At 37.2% G+C, this 21,173-nt stretch overlaps 1 protein-coding gene and 1 pseudogene across 3 annotated transcripts; both read left to right on the plus strand.

Annotated features, from left to right (window-relative positions):
• The first annotated feature begins 249 nt into the window (after positions 1-249).
• Positions 250-19,940, plus strand: LOC150045775 (uncharacterized). 3 transcript variants are annotated; one of them, XM_090319754.1, is made up of 5 exons: positions 250-773; positions 2,642-2,700; positions 15,865-15,991; positions 16,325-16,414; positions 17,398-19,940. In XM_090319754.1, the coding sequence occupies exons 2-5, from the start codon at positions 2,644-2,646 to the stop codon at positions 19,797-19,799; spliced, it is 2,676 nt and encodes an 891-aa protein (XP_090175880.1). In that variant the 5' UTR covers positions 250-773; positions 2,642-2,643; the 3' UTR covers positions 19,800-19,940. The 3 variants fall into 3 exon arrangements, with proteins under 3 accessions (XP_090175880.1, XP_090175881.1, XP_090175879.1); XM_090319753.1 differs by lacking the exon at positions 250-773 and having other exon boundaries at positions 2,637-2,700; XM_090319755.1 differs by lacking the exons at positions 250-773; positions 15,865-15,991 and having other exon boundaries at positions 2,621-2,700.
• Positions 9,951-10,573, plus strand: LOC150045776 (serine/threonine-protein phosphatase 2A catalytic subunit beta isoform pseudogene; annotated as a pseudogene).
• Positions 19,941-21,173: the final 1,233 nt, after the last annotated feature.

The raw sequence follows: 21,173 nt of genomic DNA on the forward strand, positions 1-21,173 counted from the left end.
TGCCTGCCTTAAGTCTGGGTTTATTGCAGTTTTATGTTGTAGTTCCCTGTTGGCTGTCCTAAAGGTGTCTCTGCTCTGCTCCTGCCTTCTTAGCGCTCCTGGCTGGAGTTTACACGTGTTCGTTCTTGACCTAAAGATAATTCCACGTGGGCTCTTGGAGTACTCTGTGACGACCTTGTATTTTTAGGAATGAATGCTTAGCAGCGCTTGAAGGAGGGCACCTTCCCAATAGGGATCTCCCTCCTAAAAGAGCAGACCTTGAAAACTCTGACAAACCCTAAAGAGCGGAGGCAAAAAACTCAGGAAGGCAAAGCTTTATCTATCTATCTATCTATTTATTATTTAGCTTTCCTTGGCTTACACAATAATTGGTTCTACTTTCCAGATTAAAAGATTACGTGATAATCGTTCCTCCAACACTCAATCACTTGGTACTGTTGGAAGGTTTAGACCAACTTTTAGGAGAGTACATAAATTGCACTGAAAATAAGCCAGAGCCTATTTATTAGTGGGGACTGAGGCTGTGGCTTTGCGTGAAGGGATAATTATTACTACTGAATGCCTAAGTCCTAATGCCATAATTATATTCTCATGTATTCATCTTCTTCCCGCTATTATTTCTAGTATGTGATATCTCAAACTTATCCTATCTAAATGTCCCATCTGTGGCTGTGCTGATAGTAGCACTGATGTATTCCTTCTTCCTGGCAGTTCAGGAACTGAAAGGTCAGGGACCTTTGGCTCTTTGAGAAAAATTACAAAGGAAACTTAAGGTGATGCACCTTACTTAAGGCAGTATGAGTTGTATATATTACAGATCCTGAACTTTTGCCTCTTGTTACCCATTTTGTCATAGTCTGCTCAAAGAAGTATTATTTCACTTGGGAAATTCTTTTTGGTATTTGAAATCAGCGAAGTATAAACATTGCTTTAAAATATCTTATTAGAAACATATTGACCCTGTTTTTATCCTCAGCAATTCCTATGGCTTTTGTGCTAACAAAGATATTCTATACTTTATTTGTTCTTAAAAAAATGCCAATTCTGTACTATAATACTGAGTCTATTTTACATTACTTAAAATGAAAGACCCTACCTATACTTGGGCTTCCAAACAACTGATAAGATAGAATTTAAATGCACCTTTTATTGTGTGTGCTAGTCATGATTCTTGAACTCAAGTATTATGTACTTCCCAGGAGCTTCTTTTGTTCAAGGCTAATGTTCTACCACTTGAGCCACAGCTCCACTTCCAGCTATTTTTGGAAGTTGATTGAAGATACCTGTTTTCCAGATGTTCCTGCCTCAGTTTGCTTCATTCTGAAATCTTCAGATCTGGAACTTCTGAGTAGCTTGGATTACAGGCTGGAGCCATCAGAGCCCAGCTACAGTGCCCTCATTTAAGTGCAGATTATATTTCTAATAAAATGATCTCAATAGGAAACTATCAGTCACTGAGGTGTCTGAAGATCGTCCAAGTTACAAAACAAAAAGGCAGTGTCCCTCACTGAAATTTATAACACTCCTGGTCTCAAGCATTGTGAATATGGATACTTATCCTCTGATAAATTCATTTTTTTTAAATAAGATGTAGAAAAGCTCAATATCAATGTGTAAACATTTTGTTTAAATAACTCATATTGCCTTTACTTTCACAAAGACCTCACTGAGATATACAAAGTAGATTTTCATTTTTTGTGCATCTCTGTGAAGTTCATGTTATTTTAAAAGTTTCTATCCTACATAATAGTGTAAAAAAAAATAAAAGAGCTGTAGATAATAGCATTTCCTATGTAGTAAACCAACCAGCATGTACTGGTAAATCAGTCATTTGTTTTAAGTTTTGGGGATTTCCATTTGAGGATTGGCTTGATATTTTGTGTTAGTATTGTTGATGTAACATAAGAGGCTTTAATCATCTGGCTTCTTGGCTGAGGATGGTTGGTTTAGATTGTGTCATTTCTATGACCAGTTTTTTTTATGCCTTATTATTAGGCCCCATATCTTCAGCAAGATACTCGATTCTTTGTATGACTGTGTAAGGACTTCTTGAGTCTTTACTGATGTCCCATTGGCCAAAGCAAATTAAACAACAAATTGCAGATCATTTCACAAGGGTATTCTGAGTATTTGGATAAATTTAAGAACCACTATTGGAATTGTATATTGTATTCATTTTTCCTGTATAACTTTGGGTGAAAAATACTGAGTTATAAAATGCATGCTTTCCATAGTCTTTTAATATGTAATTAAATGAGGCATATTGGAAGTGTAATCCTATGATACCTTTGAATTAACAGTTCGTATATTCCTGTGTGTCAGTAATAAATAATTTTAGTTAAGATATAATGTCTTTTTTGTTTCAGTTGTTCAGTTATTTTGTGTGAGAACAGTAGTTTATGAATTCTGTATGTATATATATATATATTTACCTAGAAATTAATTGCTTTTATAATATCTATGATCTAATGGGTTGTGGATACATCTTTAACAAAGAGTTTAATGCTCTACTTGATTTATAGAACTTTTTCTCCCATAAGGTTTTATTTTTTTCCAGCCTCTGTATAATATTTTGAGCAGGAAAATTTGGGACAAAGTCACACTGGTTCTTTCCTGACTACCTCATTTGACTTTTTTCCAGCTATGCTTCCTGAATCTTCTATTGATTGTCATCAGCAAAAAAGAATGAGTGGATCGCTGGTGAGTTGCTTTTTATTTCTCACTTTGCTTTATATTCCAATTTATGGGCTTAAGATTTAAAATGGAAAAGGAGATTCAGCTTCAGAAAAATGTTCATAAATAAGATAAAGATGGCTAGCAGATTATAAAATCTTATGTTCTAAGTTGAGTACAGATTTGTTTCAATTTACTTCTAGTTTTTCTGATGTGAGAAAAGGTAGTCTACTTGTTATATGGCTTAATGACACCGGAAAGGTGACTGTAGAAGGTGAAGGTTCACTGACAACTGGTCAGAAGGTACATCTTTATTTATTTATTTTTTTTATTGTAATGAGTAAAAGGGTTACATGATATTGGCCAGATAGAAGGTGCATTAATTCACATACATTGATACCCTTTCACATGTCTTGGTACCCATTTCCCTCCAACCCCACACCCTCCACCCGTCTTGGTTTCCCCCCCTTCCCTATCAAATTTCAAATATCCAAATACAAATAAATTCAATATATCAGATAACAAAGTGAGATACTATAACAATATGAGATAACCAAGGGACAGCAAAGGAGATGAGAGACAATATAGTACATTAAGGACAACAATCATTCGTTATATGGCTTTTGTTTCAATGTCCTGGAGGTCCTTTCAATTACCTTCATACTATATGGCCTTATATATCAAGATTTTGCTCTATTGCAGATCTCTGCTAGTAGAGCCCAAGGTTTCTACTGATTATGACGAATGAGGGAAACCATTGAGCCTAAGTTCCTTTGAGTCTGGCTTACTTCACTTAATAGGATTTTTTCTAAGTCTTTCCATTTCCTAACAAATGGGGCGATGTCATTCTTTCTAACAGCAGCATAATATTCCATTGTGTACAAATACCACAACTTGTTGATCCACTCATCAACTGAGGGACATCTAGGTTGGTTCCATATCTTTGCCATGGTGAATAGTTCTGCAATGAACATTGTTGTGCTAGTGGATTTAGTATGCCCTTGTTTCTGGATGGTTGGGTAAATACCAAGTAGTGGAATTGCTGGGTCATAGGGGAGTTCTATGTTTAGCGCTTTGAGGACTGCCACATTGCTTTCCATAGTGGTTGAACGAGTCTGCACTCCCACCAACAGTGCAGTAGTGATCCCTCTTGGCCACATCCCCTCCAGCATCTGTTATTCTTCGTTTTTCTGATCCTGGCCATTCTAACTGGAGTGAGGTGGAATCTTAGAGTTGTTTTGATTTGCATTTCTTTTATGACCAGAGATGTTGAGCATTTCTTCATGTCTCTATAGGCCATTTTTATTTCTTCCTCAGAGAAGACTCTCTTTAAGTCTTTGGCCCATCTTTTAATGGGATGGTTCTTACTTTGGAAATTAGTTTTGGAGTGATTCAATTTTTTGAGTTGTTGATATATTTTAGATATGAGGCCTTTGTCCGTTGTTTGGTTGGTGAAGATCTTCTCCCACTCTGTAGGCTTCCTAATTAATTTACTGGCTATGTCCTTTGGCATACAAAAGCTCTGCAGTTTAATGCAGTCCCACTTATCCAGCCTTTCTCTGATTTGTTGTGGTTCTTGGTCCTTATTAAGAAAGTTTCCATCTGTGCCAAGGAGGCCTAGTGTATCTCCTATTCCTTCCTGTAAAGTTTTCAGTGTGTCAGCTTTTACTTCCAGGTCTTTGATCCATTTGGAGTTAATTCTAGTGCAAGGTGACAAAGAAGGATCCAACTTTAGTTTTCTGCAGGTCCTTAACCAGTTCTGCCAGCACAACTTGTTGAAGAGGCTATCTTTCTTCCATTCTATTTTTTTTGCTCCCTTGTCAAAGATTAGGTGGCCATAGGTCTGTGGTTTAATATCTGGGTCCTCAGTTCTATTCCATTGTCTTCAGGCCTGTTCCTGTGCCAGTACCAAGCTGTTTTGGGAATTACAGCCCTGTAATAGAGTCTAAAGTTTCGAATTGAAATTCCTCCAGCACTGTTCTTTCTGCTAAGAAGTGTTTTGCTATACGGGGTCTTTTATTATTCCATATGAAATTTTGGATTGCCTCTTCTATTTCTTTAAAGAATGACATTGGGATATTGATGGGTATTGCGTTGAATTTGTAGATAGCCCTTGGCAATATTGTCATTTTCACAATGTTGATTCTTCCAATCCAGGAGCATGGGAGGTTTTTCCATTTCCTTAGTTCTGCTTTAATTTCCTTTTTTAGGGTTTTAAAGTTTTCATCAAAAAGGTCCTTTACATTCTTGCTTAAGCTAATTCCTAGGTACTTTATTTTCTTTGAGGCTATTGTGAAAGGAGTTTCTTTCCTGATTATTGCCTGGTTCCTCTCACTGTTGGCGTAAAGGAAGGCAGTTGATTTTTGAGGGTTGATTTTATAGCCTGCTACTCTTCCAAAGTTTTGAATCAGCCCAAGGAGCTTGGGAGTAGAGTCTATAGGATTCTTTAAATACAGAATCATGTCATCTGCAAAGAAGGATAATTTTATTTCCTCTTTCCCTACTTGGATCCCCTTTATGCTTGCTTCTTGCCTTATTGCACTGGCTAGGAATTCTAGTACTATGTTAAAGAGTAGTGGAGAGAGTGGGCATCCTTGTCTGATTTTAGAGAGAATGGCTTTAGATTTTCACCATTAAGTGTAATACTAGCAGTGGGCTTCTCATACACAGCCTTTATTACATTGAAGAATGTTCATGGATTCCTAGTTTCTCCAGAGCTTTTAACATAAAGGGGTGTTGGATCTTGTCAAATGCCTTTTCCGCGTCTATTGAGACAATCATGTGACTTTTGTCCTTGCTCCTGTTGATGTGTTGAATTATATTAATTGATTTGTGTATGTTGTACCAGCTTTGCCTCCCTGTGATGAATCCAGTTTGATCATAGTGCATAATTTTTTTGATGAGTTGTTGTAGACGGTTGGCCAGTATTTTGTTGAGAAGTTTTGCATCAATGTTCATCAAAGAAATAGGTCTATAGTTCTCTTTCTTTGATGAATCTCTGTCTGGTTTGGGGATGAGGGTTATACTGGCTTCATAGAATGAGTTTGGTAAGGAACCTTCATTTTCAATTTCGTTGAAGAGCTTGAGGAGTATTGGTGTGAGCTCTGCTTTGAAGACCTTATAGAATTCAGCTGTGAATCCATCTGGCCCTGGGCTTTTCTTAGGTGGAAGTTCTCTAATTGCCATTTCTATTTCAGAGCTTGAGATAGGCCTGTTGAGTTGGGTTAGTTCTTCTTGGTTCAGTGTGGGTATGTTAATATTGGCTAGGAATTCATCCATTTCATCTGGATTCTCAAATTTGTTGGCATAAAGGTTTGACAAGTATTCCCTCATGATATTCTGGATCTTGGTAATTTCTGTCGTGATATTTCCATTTTCATCTGCGATTTTGTTTATTTCGATATGCTCTCTTCTTTTTTTGGTAAGATTTGCTAAGGGCTTGTCAATTTTGTTAATTCTTTCAAAGAACCAACTCCTTGTTTTGTTGATTCTTTCTATAGTTTTTTTGGATTCCAAATCATTTAATTCTGCTTTGATTTTAATAATTTGCTTTCTTCTATTGGGATTAGGGTTGGTTTGTTGCTCTTTTTCCAGGAGCTTAAGGTGAGACATTAACTTGTTGGTTTGCAATTTTTCCAACTTGTTGTTGTAGGTACTCAGCAGTATAAATTTTCCTCTGAGTACTGCCTTTGCTGTGTCCCAAAGGAGTTGGTATTTTGTGTGCTCCTTACTGTTAAATTTCATAAAGTGTTGGATTTCTGTTCTGATCTCTTCGGTGACCAGAAGGTACATCTTTATTAGCAACATTAAACTATATTAATGTAGTCTTACTGGAATTGCGAAAATAATGTGGTCACAAACACCTTAAATGTTCTAGAGGAGTGACAGCAGAGTTGTATTTTTTTTTCAAAGGTGTCTTCCCATAATTTTTTCTCTATTGTTGTTCTCTTTTCTCTCCCTTTTCTCTCTTTATTTCTTTTTTTTTTTTTTTTTTGTTTTTTTTTGTTGTTGTTGGTCATGGGGCTTGCACTCTGGACTGGGGCTCTGTCTCTGAGCTTTTCGGCTCAAGGCAACTGCTCCACCACTTGAGGCAAATGGCCACTTCAGGTTTTCTGGTGGTTAATTGGAGATAAGTGTCTCATGGACTTTTGTGCATAGGTTGGGTTTGAAATGCGATCCTCATTTCTCAGCCTTCTGAGTAGCTAGGATTATAGGTGTGAGCCACCAGCACCCAGCTCTTTTATTTTGTGTTTTGCTCTTATGCCCAATAGCTTTCTTTTTATTTCTGCCAGTTCTAGGACTTGAATTCAGCACCTGGGCAATGCTGAGCTCCCTCTGCACAAGGCTAATACTCTACCACTTAAGCCACAGCCGACTTCTGGCCTTTTCTGAGTGTTTTAAGTAAGATGACAGTCTCACATATTTTCCTGCCCAGGCTGCCTTCCATCCATGATCCTCGGGTATCAGCCTCTTGACTAGCTACCATTATAGCTGTAAGCCTTTGGCATCTGGCTATTAGCTTTCTTCTCTGTTGCTCTTTCTTTGTATCTGTTTTTTCTTTCCGTCCCTCTTTCCCTCCCTATATCTCCCACTTTACCTTTTTTACAAAGGCTCTGTCCTGGAACTATCCAGACCAATTTTCCTTTGTTGAGGTGGCCTTCAGAATTGATATTTTTGTTTTCCCATATAGGAAAATTACAAGTTTCCACTGATGATATACAGCAAAAAAAAAAAAAAAAGAAAGATTCAGATTCTGTAATTTATCTCTGATCTAATCTCATTTGATGAGGAGTGCAATTTTGTACATCTGACTCCACTTGAATATTTGATTGATTGCCAGTATAAGATAAAAACTGATTTTAATGAAAAAAATACAATGACTAGGTCTTTTATATTTGAGTCTTTCTTTTTTTTTTGCCAGTCCTAGGGCTTGAATACTGGGGCCTGAGCACTGTCAGGTTTTCTCAAGGATAGAGCTCTATCATTTGAGCCACAGCACCCCTTCTGGCCTTTTCTATGTATGTGGTACCAAGGAATTGAACCCTCGGTCTTCATGTATGCTAGGCATGCCTCTACCACTAGGCTACACTCCTAGCCCCTTGAAACATTTTTATACTTGACAGACATCTGCTCAGTAATAAAATTTGATCTCTTAGAAATTTGCTTCTAGGCCAGCATTTATGGCAGTACATCCTTTGGAATCTACTTGGAGAAATCATTGAGGAATAAGTGTATGACATTGGAATAGCAGATATAATGCTGTAAAGGCCACATGAACAGATTATAATTTGTGTCTTTTCTCTATCTGTGTGTTTTTTAGTAATGCTATTTGTTGTTTCCAGCTAGAAACTGTTTTAACATGTTTTCAAGCACGTTTAATTTGTTATTGCAACTAATTAAAATCAATAGGCAAAGTAGGTACATATGTCACCCGTATCTCTGATAAAATTCACAGGGCCCCAAAATTGATTTTTCCATATTCTTTTTTTTTTTTTTTTATTTGCCAGCGCTGGGTCCTGAGCACTGTCCTTGGGCTTTTTCCCCAAGGCTTACACTCTGTCATTTGAGCCACAGCACCACTTCCAACTTTTCTATGGTACTGAGGAACTGAACCCGGGTGTTCATGCATGTTAGTCAATGCACTCTACCTACTAGGCCAAACTCCTAGCCCCCCATATTCTCTTTGAAGACAGGTCTTGCTATCTCTTCCATCCATCTAGAGCATTTTTCATCTTCCATGTATGAAGCTATATAATCATTAAATATGCAGCTTCTGTTCCTCTCTATCACAGTCTCTGGAACCATCACTCATTTTGGCTCTATTGGTTTGATGATCCTTGGAAGCTCAGTAAGGGAAATTATACCATGGCTGTTCCTTTGAAACTGGCGTATTTTATTTAGCTTACTGTGTGCAAGGTTTGTCCCTGTTGTAATATGTATTAGAATTTTCTTTTTAATGCATTTACCCATTGGTCTACATGTTTTTATGTTTTGGTTACAGTGAGTGTTGTAAAATGATTCCCCAAATACTTGTTTTAGTCCATGTTTTCTCTTCTGTTGGGTACAAATCCATAAATAGGAGTGCTGCACCATATGTAATTCTATGTAATTCTGTATGTAGTTCTTTTTAGGTTTCTCCATACCATCTCTGATTGTCTTGCATTCATGCCAGAAATGTACCAAGGTTCATTTTTTTTCCCATGTCTTCCTGGCATTTATTAGATTTTTCAGGAATTTTGGTTTTTGTTTTTCAAATTATTTCCATAATGAGGGGTATAAAGTAGGTATTTCATTTTTATTTGTGTGTGTGTGTGTGTGTGTGTGTGTGTGTGTGTGAGAGAGAGAGAGAGAGAGAGAGAGAGAGAGAGAGAGAGAGAGAGAGAGAGAGAGAGAGAGAGTGAGAGTCATGGGGCTTGAATTCTGGACCTGGGCAATGTCCCTGAGTCCTTCAGCTCAAGTGAACACTACCATTTGGAGCTACAGTGCCACTTCCAGTTTTCTGGTGGTTAATTAGAGATAAGAGTCTCATAGACTTTTGTGCCTGGGCTGGCTTTGAACCATGATCCTCAGATCTCAGCCTCCTGAGTAGCTAGGATTCAGGCATGAGCTACCTGGCTTGAATTTTTGTCATAACTATTGATACTAGACTTCTTTTTATGTTAAACAACCATTTGTCTATATTCCTTTTAGATGAATTTCTTCAACTTTTTTCCATATGAAAATCAAATTTTGAGGGCCTGGAGAAGTAAGCTGGCCAGCAGTGGTGGTAGAGGTGGCTAGACATCATTGGGGGAGCTGCCCTGAGAGGTCACACTGTTCTCCCACATTTTGTGGTATTGCTCACCCACCTCTAGTGTTTGAAACCTGGAGCTCACAGCCTACCTCGAGGATGCTCTTATAGGCAAGTTCCTGCAGCCACCCATTGGGCTTGAGCACCACAAGGACTTGCAACTAAGCTTGGTCTCCTCCTGGGAAGTTGGCTGGCTATGTCCACTGCTGGGCCTGGGGGTGGGGGACGGAGGGGAGCTAAAATCCATGGGGACCAGCGGTGAGAAGTTTGTAGTAGTAACAAGAAGAAGTTTGTAGTGTTGTACAAGGCATTCACCAAGGAGTTGGACCCATTGGGTCAAGCAGCTAAACTAGTGAAAACAGCTCAATGAGAACTAAATGTGGACACTGCAAAAAGTCTAAGGACATTTTAGCAAAAGAATCAAATGTGAGAGAAGTTTGTTGTCCCATATTTATCTCTTTGTAGAATTGTACATAGCCAATTCCTTATGGAGCTCTTTAGAATCTATAGAAAATCACCAGATACAAACTATGTATTCATGGGTGATAATATAGGCAGAGGTTATTACTCTGGGAGATTCTTCTTATAGCATAAAGGTTCCATATCATGAAAGCCTGAATGTCTAGAGAAGTATGGATATGCCAATATCTGGACATATTTAGCTGATCTTTTGGTTATCTTCCACTTATAGCAATAGTAGATGGACAGATATTCTGCTCTGCTTCCATAGTGGCCTCCCTCCATCCAAAGATACACTAGAGATTGTATAAAAGCTCTGGATCATTATCAAAAAGTCCTACTCCATCTTGGTTGATAATTTCACCACATGGTGCTGGCTATACATTTGGACTAGACCTTTCTGAAATCTTTAACAGTGCCATCCAACTCATACTGGTTTCTCTCATCAGCTTGTAAAGGAGAGATACAGTTAGTGCCATGATTAGAGTATGGTTGTCATTCTTAGTGTGCACCCAAATACTGTTACCGTTGTGGGAACCAGGCTGCTATTATGAAATTAGATGACATTTTAAAATATTCTGTTCTTAATTTTGACCCAGCACCTGTGGATAGCTTCATATTACCAGTAATACCACAGACTATTTCTTGTAAATTTCCTTCTGAGGAAACGGTCCTTGTGTATGGATATATACCTGGCGTGTGTGTGTGTGTGTGTGTGTGTGTGTGTGTGTGTGTGTGTGTGTATTTAAAGCCAAACAAAAAAGACAGCAGTAATATTTGTGCTTCTGTTATAGATTGTTATCTATCTTGGCATCTACCACTTGAGCCACAGCACTACTTCCCATTTTCTGGCAGTTAATTGGAGATACTGGTGATAAACATGTAGCACAATTTGACACTGAAATTTAGTACACTGTCTTGTAGATGGGTCAGTCATTAGACAGTTTGCCCACTCTATTTGTAGTAACTATTTTTCTCTGGATTGCTCATATGAAATAGATTACTAACTGCTTCATCTCTTTTTGTGCTTATTTGTAAATGCAGTTAGAGTTTTAACTGCCATGGGTTAATAGCATTGGAGTTTTATTTTTAAGGAAAAATGGCAAGCTGATTTCCACTTAATCCATTACCCTTATTTTATTAGAAATGTATAATTAATTAAAGAAGAGATTCTTGGGAATATGTTGCTATAACATGACAGAGATTAGATTTCCCTTCATTGAAACTAAATTATTGTTTTTATGTTAAGCTGCATATTTCTGTGTATTTGTCATGAGAGTGATTGCATCCTATTTGATGTATTGAGCAAATAAAAATGTAATTTAAACAAATAAAATCAGTTTTTGTATGTGGGGGTTAATTATAAGATGTTGTGTTATATTTCCTAATTATTTGCAGTTATTAATCTACTTAGAGATGGATGCAAATATTTTCTCTCTTACTGTGAGATTTTCCTCATTGTTGGTAGTGTCTATTAAAGCACAGGGTTTTAATCATAGGACCTTAATTTGTTTGGTTTTGTATCAGGCACTTTTGGTGTCATATCCAAGAAGTAATCATCAAATCTAATGTCATAAAGTTTTTCTCCTCTCCTCTTTTCATTTCCTCCTTTCCCTTTCTCTCTTCTCCCTTCTTCTACTCCTCTAATCTTTCTCCCATCTTTTCCCTACCTCCTTCTATCTCCCCTCTAGCCACCTTCTTTCCTCTTTATATCTGAGATGAGGACTTGATATGTAGCTACAATTGATCTCTAATGAGAAGCTCATGTGATAGAACTACTTCAGCCTCTAACATGCCTTGTACTAGTACTAGAACTTGAACTCACAGGCTTCATAGTCAGTCAGCTTGTTCACTCACTGTCACTTGAGCCATTCCTCCAACCTGTTTATTAGCTGATTAATTTGAGTTGTCTGCCCAGGATGGCTTCCAGACCTCAGCCTCCATGGTAGCTAGGATAGGGTAAATCTTAAGCCAAAAGCACCTCTATCCTATATTTTGTTTTCTCCCTCTCCCTCTCCCTCTCCCTCTCCTTCTCCCTGCCTGGGCATTGTCCCTGCGCTCTTCAGTTCAAGGCTATTGCTCTACCACTTGAGCCACAGCACTACTTCCCATTTTCTGGCAGTTAATTGGAGATAAGAGTCTCCCAGACTTTAGTGTCTGGGCTGGCTTTGAACTGCAATCCTCACATCTTAGCCTCCTGAGTAGCTAGGATTACAGGCGTGGGCCACCAGCTCCTGGCTATATTTTGTTTTTTTTCTTACCTGAACATAGAACATTAATCACTAATTGGGTACTACAATAAAAAGAGATAGTGTTACTGCTTATAGAGAAATTAATATTCAACCTAAACTCACATATTTCATGTTTCAAAGTAACTGTTATAGTTTATTCCTAATAACTATAATTATTTTTCTAACTAGTAGGTTTTCTTCACTAAGCAAGCAGCCAAGGCCAGCACAACTTCATGGAAGCATTAGTTTTTACTTCAAAGGTGAAGTAAGAGAGTGGTCACCTTTAATCTACTATAAATCCCAGTGCTAGAGTACATTTTGTTCTAGATCTATATTACTCTGTTGAGTTTATTTCACCCATGGATTATTAGAACTCTATTATTTAATTTTCATGTTAACTTATAGCTTTATTTCTTAGACTGATTTCTACAAGGTTTGTCCTGAGATTTTTTTTTTAACTTGTGTCTTATAACATGACAGTGCTTTATAAACAATAGTTAGGTTAAGATAATATCCACGTATGTGTTTCTACTGACTTTTTGTCCTTTTGTTCTATTAGTTATTAAGTGGAGTATTAACTCTGTAATAATAATGTTGAATGAAAAAAATTACAATTTTATGGCTTTTTTTTTTTTGGCAAGTCCTGGGGCTTTTAATTCAGGGCCTGTGTACTGTCCTTGGGCTTTGTCAAGTCTAGCACTCTACCACTTGAGCCACAGCACCACTTCTGGCTTTTTCTGGGTATATGATATTGAGGAATCGAACCCAGGGCTTCATGCATGCTTACTACTAGGCCATGCTCCTGGCCCTCTCCTATTACTTTTTAAATGCTATTTAAGTACTTGTTATACTTCGTTGTTCACGGGATAATGACAATTTCTTTTCAAAAACTGGTCCCATACTTTTTCAAATACTTTGGTTCTATGGTTTGTTGAATCTGAGAGACATATATATGCAAGGCCTAATATATTCCTTTGAAAAGGCTATTATATATGAGCCCTAATGTAGTCTGGTAGTTTTACTGTTTTCTTCATAGAGAAGAAACCAGAGATTTTATGTATAGAACAAAAGCCATCCTCAGGCTGAAGGACAGAACTTCACAAAACGTAAAAACCTGAAGGAAATTTGTTGTTGTGCTATAGAACTGTAAGAAAATAAATTTCCCACCCAATCTGATACTTTCTTATGGAAGACGGAGGAAGTTAACATGCTGGATATATTTTAGTGTAATATTATTGTCATATGACATTGTATCATATACTTACTTCTTGGAGTAATTCATTTATAACCTTAATCTCTTCTACTTGTAATATTTGTCATGCAATTAATGCTTTGAATTCTGGGGTTCTTTTTGCCAAGAAAGTACAGTATTAATTGATCCATATCCAATGCATTTATATGTTTACATATTGAATCTTTATGCATTGTGCATCAAGATATGGTGATGTAATTATTCCTTGGAAAAATAAAAATCATTTTAGAGCAATTACATGAAGCATATATTCTTTTTTTTTCCCCCAGTCCTGGAGCTTGAACTCAGGGGCTAGGCACTGTCCTTTGACACTTTTTGCTCAAGACTGGTGCTCTGCCACTTGAGCCACAGTGCCACTTCTGGCTTTTTCTGAGTATGTGGTACTGAGGAATCAAACCCAGGGCTTCGTGGATGCTAGGTGAGCATGCTACCACTAGGCAACATTCCTGGCCTCCCCCAAAACATGAATTCTTTATGCTTTCCTACATATTTGCCATTTTACTCACTTTATCCTATGTGTACATCTAAGTTAGCATCTTTTGTTATTTTCTTAAACCAAGATAATTTCTTACATCACTCTTTAAGTGTAGATGTACTATTGATGAATTATGTCTCTGAAAATATCTTTAATCCACATTTTTAGAAGAGTTTCTCTGACCAGTAGATTGTGAATTAAAGGTTATTTTCTTTCAACACTTTACAGATATATTTCCTTTTTGTATGTTATTAAGCATTCATCTCTGGTGTTCTGAAGCATGGCTGGATTGGAAGGATTTTTGGCCATTCTTCATTTATAAAGGGGTTCAATATGGGAATAAAAAAACCTCTCCTTTTATCCTCTGCACAACAAATTAGTATTATATTTTATTCCAACTTAAAAATTTTCTTCTATATGTTTTAGATTGCATCCTTCTTTATTCTTATTTTGCTCTGTCCTTGCGGTGGTCATATTTCACATTTTTTTTTCATCTGGAATGTTCCTTAAACCTCTATCCATTTGCCTTCCATCCTTCCATGAAACTATTAAAACTCAGCTCTGATCAAGAAACATCTTATTCCCTTCTCACCTAAGTTCTTTATTAAAGGAGGTGGATGACATTCCCAAAAGTACATGCTTAGCAGTTTCTTTTTTTTTTGTAACAATAAAGTAAATACTTTTATTCCAAATGTAGATTTAGACTCTGTTGTCTTCTAAATAACATATCTGCTTAGGAAAGTTAGCATAACTAAATTAAAGAAGTTCACTCTATAAACAATGTGGTACCACTTCAATAAACAATGTGGAGCTATGAGAATGGAAATACAATCAAGAAACCACTGGAAATACAATCAAGAAACCACAACCTGGTGATTATAAGTACACTTTTACATATAAAGACTTACTTTCTCCTTATCTACTGTTGTTCATATGAATATCAATCTCAAAAGTTTCAAATCATCAATAAGTATAAGGACAGGAAAAATCAATATTTAATATACTTGTGTCCTTTACCTACAGCTCTCCACCCAGTAAGTCTCTGTAGGATGAGACTTATAAGGACTGGTATGTTCATTATAAAATACAAAGGACTTTTCTTTGCTGACCTGTGTGGTGAGGTACTAACTTTGAAGCCTGTTTGTGTGTAAAAAAATTTCTACATGACATTGTTTCCCAACTCAACCAAATATTGTCCAGCTTCAATGATATATGTATTTGCCTTTGCTGCATCCCAGCTCAAGTTTATTCAGCTTTCTTAAGTTATAGTAGCACCATCATCTTACCCTTTCAGTTTGAAGTATAGTTGTCTATATTTTGCTGGTATCAGTGTAACACAGGTACATTATGCAGTTGTTAGTGGTTCATTGAAGACTTAATCACCTTAGCTACAGATTTTTTTTTTACATCATACTTTCACTTATAGTAGTTCATTTTTCTGTAGGAAGGAAATATCAGGCTACCTATGACCACACTTTAGTCTTTAGAAATATAATAAGAAAAATTTGTATTGTGGTAACAAAGTGGTGTAAGTGCCAAATCAGTCATTAACTCATTGCTTGAGTATTGTTACTCCCTTTAACACTTACCTAGACATTGTGCTTTTGGTTTATCCTTAGTATGTTATGTATTCCTTGTGATATCCTGAATAAAGGATCTAAAAAGGCTTTCAATGAGGCAGGATATGAAAATGCATGAAAAATATTTTTATCTCATTGTTACCCTGATGTATTGTGAACTTTATCAAAATAAGGTAAACACAGTTCTGGATATGTACTTATATTTAGTGTTGTCATGACAAATTATTAACTCATTAGAGACACATATTTCTGCTTTGATTTTTCTTTCTTAAGCTCTATAGATAACAGAGAAAGCTCCAAATGTTGTCTGTAAGACAAAAGTATACACAGAGAAGAATAAAATTCCAGGCTTGGTATTTTTAATGGCTCAGGGCTAATTACTTGATGGACATTTGCTATTACAGAAGCTGGTATCATTTGATGATGTGGCTGTGGACTTCAGCTGGGAGGAGTGGCAGGACTTGGACATTGCTCAGAGGACCCTGTATAGGGATGTAATGCTGGAGACCTATAGCAACCTGGTATTCTTTGGTGAGCAAAAGTTTCATTAACACACAGTGTCAAGCGTTTTGTTCTTAGTAGAGAGGTGAATTAGTCTCGATGCCACAGGGACTGTCTGCTCAAACTTGACAATTGTTGTAGGTGGATATAAAATGTAGAATAGAATGTATGTCACCATTGGAACTGTGATGTGGAAATCACTAGTTTAAAGCTGTTATTTAAAATCCAAAGCTATTATTTAGGGAAAGTCAACCATGCAACTACTGAGAAATGAGAAACTAGATATAGGGTCAACCTTGTGTACCAGGATGTCTGAAATCAATTATTGCAACAGCAATAATTCTCACTATTTCTTATTAACAGGGCACTGTGCTCCTAAACCTAAATTGATTGTCAAGCTGGAGCAGGGTGACGAAGCATGGATGGGAAACGCGCCCAACGAGAATTTCAGAGGTTAGTTAATACATCTTGCCCAGTGATATTGGAGCCACAGCCCCATTTGTATGTCTGTGTTAAGCTATACTGTTCCTAATTCTCTTGAGTCATGTGTGTGTGTGTGTGTGTGTGTGTGTGTGTGTGTGTGTGTGTGTGTGTGTGTGTGTCTAAGACTTAGGTGATACTTTGTCTTAAAGACATGTCAATCAAGAACATGCAGAGATATACTGAATTTTGTGTGGGAGTAGAAGTAAAGGTAGCAATTCTCTTTTTTCTTTCTAGAAAATATTCTAAAACAAAAACAAAAAACATGATAAATCTGCATATTTCATGTTCTATAGATTTGGGAGTATGCATGTACCAGGAAGTAAGGGGAAATGCCAGGATTTTTCTCAGATAAGGAAAAAAGCATATTAGTGGTGGTGGGCAAGACCGGGAATTGCAACCAAAGCTTTTAATCTAGAGGGATGGCTACTGAAGTGATGAGCTGGTCCTGAAGGGCAGGAGTGTCAGAAAAGAAATTTGGATGAGACTTGGTCCAAATGGAGAAAAATGGATTTAAATATTCCCATAGAAACTTAAAGTAATTCTTAGTGAGAAGTTAGAACAGAAGCCATAGGAATAAATCCTCACTGTAAAGAACTATTCCTGCTCATGTGAAAGGCGAAGAGATCTATAAAACACTCTTATGGTCAATGACTCTAGAAAGTAATACTGTTTTTAACTTATGAGTTGAGAGACTTAATAGCACAAAATATAAATTATTTCAAGAAAATAAAAGAAAACTAATCCTCTATAATCTTAACAAAACAAAATACCTATTACTTTGAATTGTAAAATACCTGTAGTATTTAAGGAAAAAAGCATGTATTTCTTATAAATCACCTCCTAGTACTAGTATTTTAAAATGTCATGTAATTAGAATGGGAGGAAATATGTTATCTTTATATTAAGAAATGTTTCAGTCTCATTCATGTTTTTTTTTCTGTGAATCATTTTAGATGTCCAGAAAATGGATGACATGATTAAAATATGCCAAGAAAGTCCAGATGAATATGTGTGTGAAGTAGCAGTCACCAATAACAACACAGTGGAAGGACAACTTAGATTAGTAGCAAATTTTAATTTAAGCTCAAAACATATGCCAGAGCTGATGGGAAATAATGGGAATTCCTTAGGAAAAAGGACTGAGAAATTCTTTGACTGTCAAGAAATGCTTATCTATAGTGAGCCTGATGAGATGCATGCTTTATATATGCCTCGTGTCTCTCCCGTAGTTGAACAATCTCTCAGATGTTCAAAGCATTTTAGTGAACATTCTGAGGATCCAGTTGAGCAACAGTATTTTGAATTTACTGGAGAAAGGAAGATATTAAACTCAGGGAGCATACTTAATTGCATTTGCTTGGAAGAGTTCTGTAACAATAATGAATTCAGAGAAGGCTCTGACAAGTCTGCTGTCATTAGCCAAGAAATGCTTCAGGGAGGCTGCAATATACCTGAATGTAGTCAGTGTGAGAAAAGAGTCTACTTAAAACCTACAGTTACTATACATCAGGAAATGCACACAGAAGAGAATCCTTGCACGTGTAATGAATGTGACAAGTCTTTCAATAAGGATATACACCTTATAAACCTTCAGAGCAAATATCTGGAGAAGTCTGGTGAGCACAGCAAATGTGCAAAATCTGTCTATCAGAAGTCAGACCTGACTTTCCAGTCTCAGACACACAAAGGAGAGAAAACCTGTGAATATGATGAATATAGGAATTCTTTCATCAAGAAGTCTGCTCCCAGCAGGTATCAGAGTGCTCACATAGGTGGTGAGCAGCTTTATGAATGTAACAAATGTGGGAAGTCTTTTACTAGGAAAGCAAGCCTTACTGTTCATCAGAGAACACACACAGTTGAAAAACCTAACAAATGTAACAGATGTGTTAAGTCCTTTACTAATGAGTCGACTTTCAATAGGCATAAGAGAATTCACACAAGTGAGAAAACTTATGAATGTGACAAATGTGGACAGTCTTTCACCAGGAAGTCACACCTCAGTAGTCATCAGGTAACACATACAGGAGAGAAACCTTATGAATGTAACAGATGTGGGAGGTCTTTCAAGCTGAAGTCACCTCTCCACCGGCATAAGAGAAGTCACACAGGAGAGAAACCTTATAACTGTAACAGATGTGGAAAGTCTTTTACCCGGAAGGCAAGCCTTACTATTCATCTGAGAATACACACAGGTGAAAAACCTTATGGATGTAACCAATGTGAAAAGTCCTTCACTCAGAAGTCATCACTCATCATGCATAAGAGAATGCACACAGGTGAGAAACCTTATGGGTGTAACAGATGTGGAAAGGCCTTCATCCAGAAGTCAGATCTCAGCACACATAAGAGAATTCACACAGGAGAGAAACCTTATGGATGTAACAAATGTGGACAGTCTTTCACCAGGAAGTCACACCTCAGTAGTCATCAGGTGACACATACAGGAGAGAAACCTTATGAATGTAACAAATGTGGGAGGTCTTTCAAGCAGAAGTCACCTCTCCACCGGCATAAGAGAATTCACACAGGTGAGAAACCTTATGAATGTAACAAATGTGAAAAGTCCTTCACTCGTAACTCATCACTCATTACACATAAGAGAATCCACACAGGAGAGAAACCTTATAACTGTAACAGATGTGGAAAGTCTTTTACCCGGAAGGCAAGCCTTACTATTCATCAGAGAACACACACAGGTGAAAAACCTTATGGATGTAACCAATGTGAAAAGTCCTTCACTCAGAAGTCATCACTCATCATGCATAAGAGAATGCACACAGGTGAGAAACCTTATGGATGTAACAGATGTGGAAAGGCCTTCATCCAGAAGTCAGATCTCAGCACACATAAGAGAATTCACACAGGAGAGAAACCTTATAGATGTAACAAATGTGGAAAGTCTTTCACCCGGAAGGCAGACGTTACTGTTCATCTGAGAACACACACAGGTGAGAAACCTTATGAATGTAACACCTGTGGAAAGTCCTTCACTCAGCAATCAGCTCTTCTTAGGCATAAGAGAATTCACACAGGTGAGAAACCTTATGAATGTAACAAATGTGGGAAGTCTTTTAAGCAGAAGTCATACCTCAGCAGTCATAAGAGAATTCACATGGGTGAGAAACCTTATGAATGTAGTAAGTGTGGAAAGTCTTTCACCTGGAAGACACAACTCAGTTTACATCAGAGAACCCATGTAAGTGAGAAATGTTATGTAACCAATGTGAAATGTCTTTCACACAGAAGTTACACCTCAGTGTGCATCAAGAGAACATACACAGGAGAGAACATTCAGGAATATAACAAATGTGGAGTCTTTGACCCAGAAGGCATACCTCAGTTTGCATCATAGACTACACAACAGACAGAAACCTTATAAACGTAACAAATGTGGAATGTCTTTCACTCAGAAGGCATGGCTCAATGTTCATCATAAAATACACACAGGTGAAAAGTCTTATGAATGTAACAAGTATGGAAAGTCTTTCAAACAGAAGTCAGAACCTCAGTGTGCATCAGAGAACACACATAGGAGAGAAACCTTATGAATATAACATGTGGAAATTGTTTCAGGGCAGAAATCAATCCTAAAAATGCGTTAGAGAACACACAAAAGAGAGAGACTATGTGAATGTAACAAATTAGTGGTAAGTCACTCGGAAGGCATACCTTTGTGTTCATTAGGGGGCACACATGAGAGAACTCTTATAAATGTAACAAATGTAAGTCTTCCAACCAGAAGTCGTATCTCACTATGCATCAGAGAACTAGAAAAGTAAACATAAAAGAAAACTAATGAATGTAACAAAGTACAATATTTTTAATAAAGTCAGTTTTAAGTGTGCATCACAGAATGTACAGAAGAAACTTTATGAATATAACAAATGTAGGAAAATACTTCTCAACAGGTATTAAAGACCTAAACACATAATAGAATCACTATAAATTTGAAGAATAGAGGAAGTTGTTCAACAGGAAGTCAACCTTCAGCAAGCTTTAGAGCACTCACAGAAGAAAGAAACCCAATGAAAGAAAAGGTGTCAGAAATTAACTGTACAGAGAATAAACTTATCCAGAGAAAATACTACATGGCAGAGGTAAGCTAGGTGTCTTTCTTTACTCTTAGGCACTCACTGAGCCAACATTTCTTATCCCATCATCATGTTAAGTGGAGATGATGTACCTGAATGTTATCAAAGTATTTAGACACGAATGATGGACATTAGTTCTAAGCTTGACAAATGGAGAGGGAAGTTGTTGATTTGTATCTTATAATAAGGAATGGTTTGCCAAGGTAGCTTTCTAACCTCAGAAGTATCAGCTCCGGCCCTTTTGGACTGGAGACAGAAATCTCCAAGGTGGTTTAGGGAGTAATAAGTGTGAAACGACTGTCGTGATTTGAGCCAAGGAAATGAGAGCATCCATTTCTCCACTGTTCTGTTAAAGTCTCCTATTTTATGTATGATCCGTGTATTTTAACACAAATAATGTACTATTTCCAGTTCACTTTTTTTTTCTTTTTTTGCCAGTCCTGGGCTTGAGCTCAGGGCCTGAGCACTGTTCTTGGACTTTCTCAAAGTTAGAGCTCTACCACTTGAGCGTTAGCACCACTTCTGGCTTTTTTCTATGTATGTGGTACCGAGGAATCAAACCTGGGCCTTTGTGCATGCTAGGCAAGCACTCTAACACTAGGCCAAACTCCCTGCCCCACCAGTTCACTTTTTAA

The sequence above is a fragment of the Megascapheus bottae genome, chromosome 27 (genome assembly GCF_031878675.1).
Source record: "Megascapheus bottae isolate mThoBot1 chromosome 27, mThoBot2.hap1, whole genome shotgun sequence".
NCBI lineage: Eukaryota > Metazoa > Chordata > Mammalia > Rodentia > Geomyidae > Megascapheus > Megascapheus bottae.

Bases quoted from the DNA above. Each gene is read 5' to 3' on its own strand.
- LOC150045775 (XM_090319754.1), top strand. From the start codon at position 2,644: ATGCTTCCTGAATCTTCTATTGATTGTCATCAGCAAAAAAGAATGAGT. The intron at 2,701-15,864 runs GTGAGTTGCTTT...TTGCTATTACAG, and splicing joins AAAGAATGAGTGGATCGCTG to AAGCTGGTATCATTTGATGA. The intron at 15,992-16,324 runs GTGAGCAAAAGT...TCTTATTAACAG, and splicing joins TAGCAACCTGGTATTCTTTG to GGCACTGTGCTCCTAAACCT.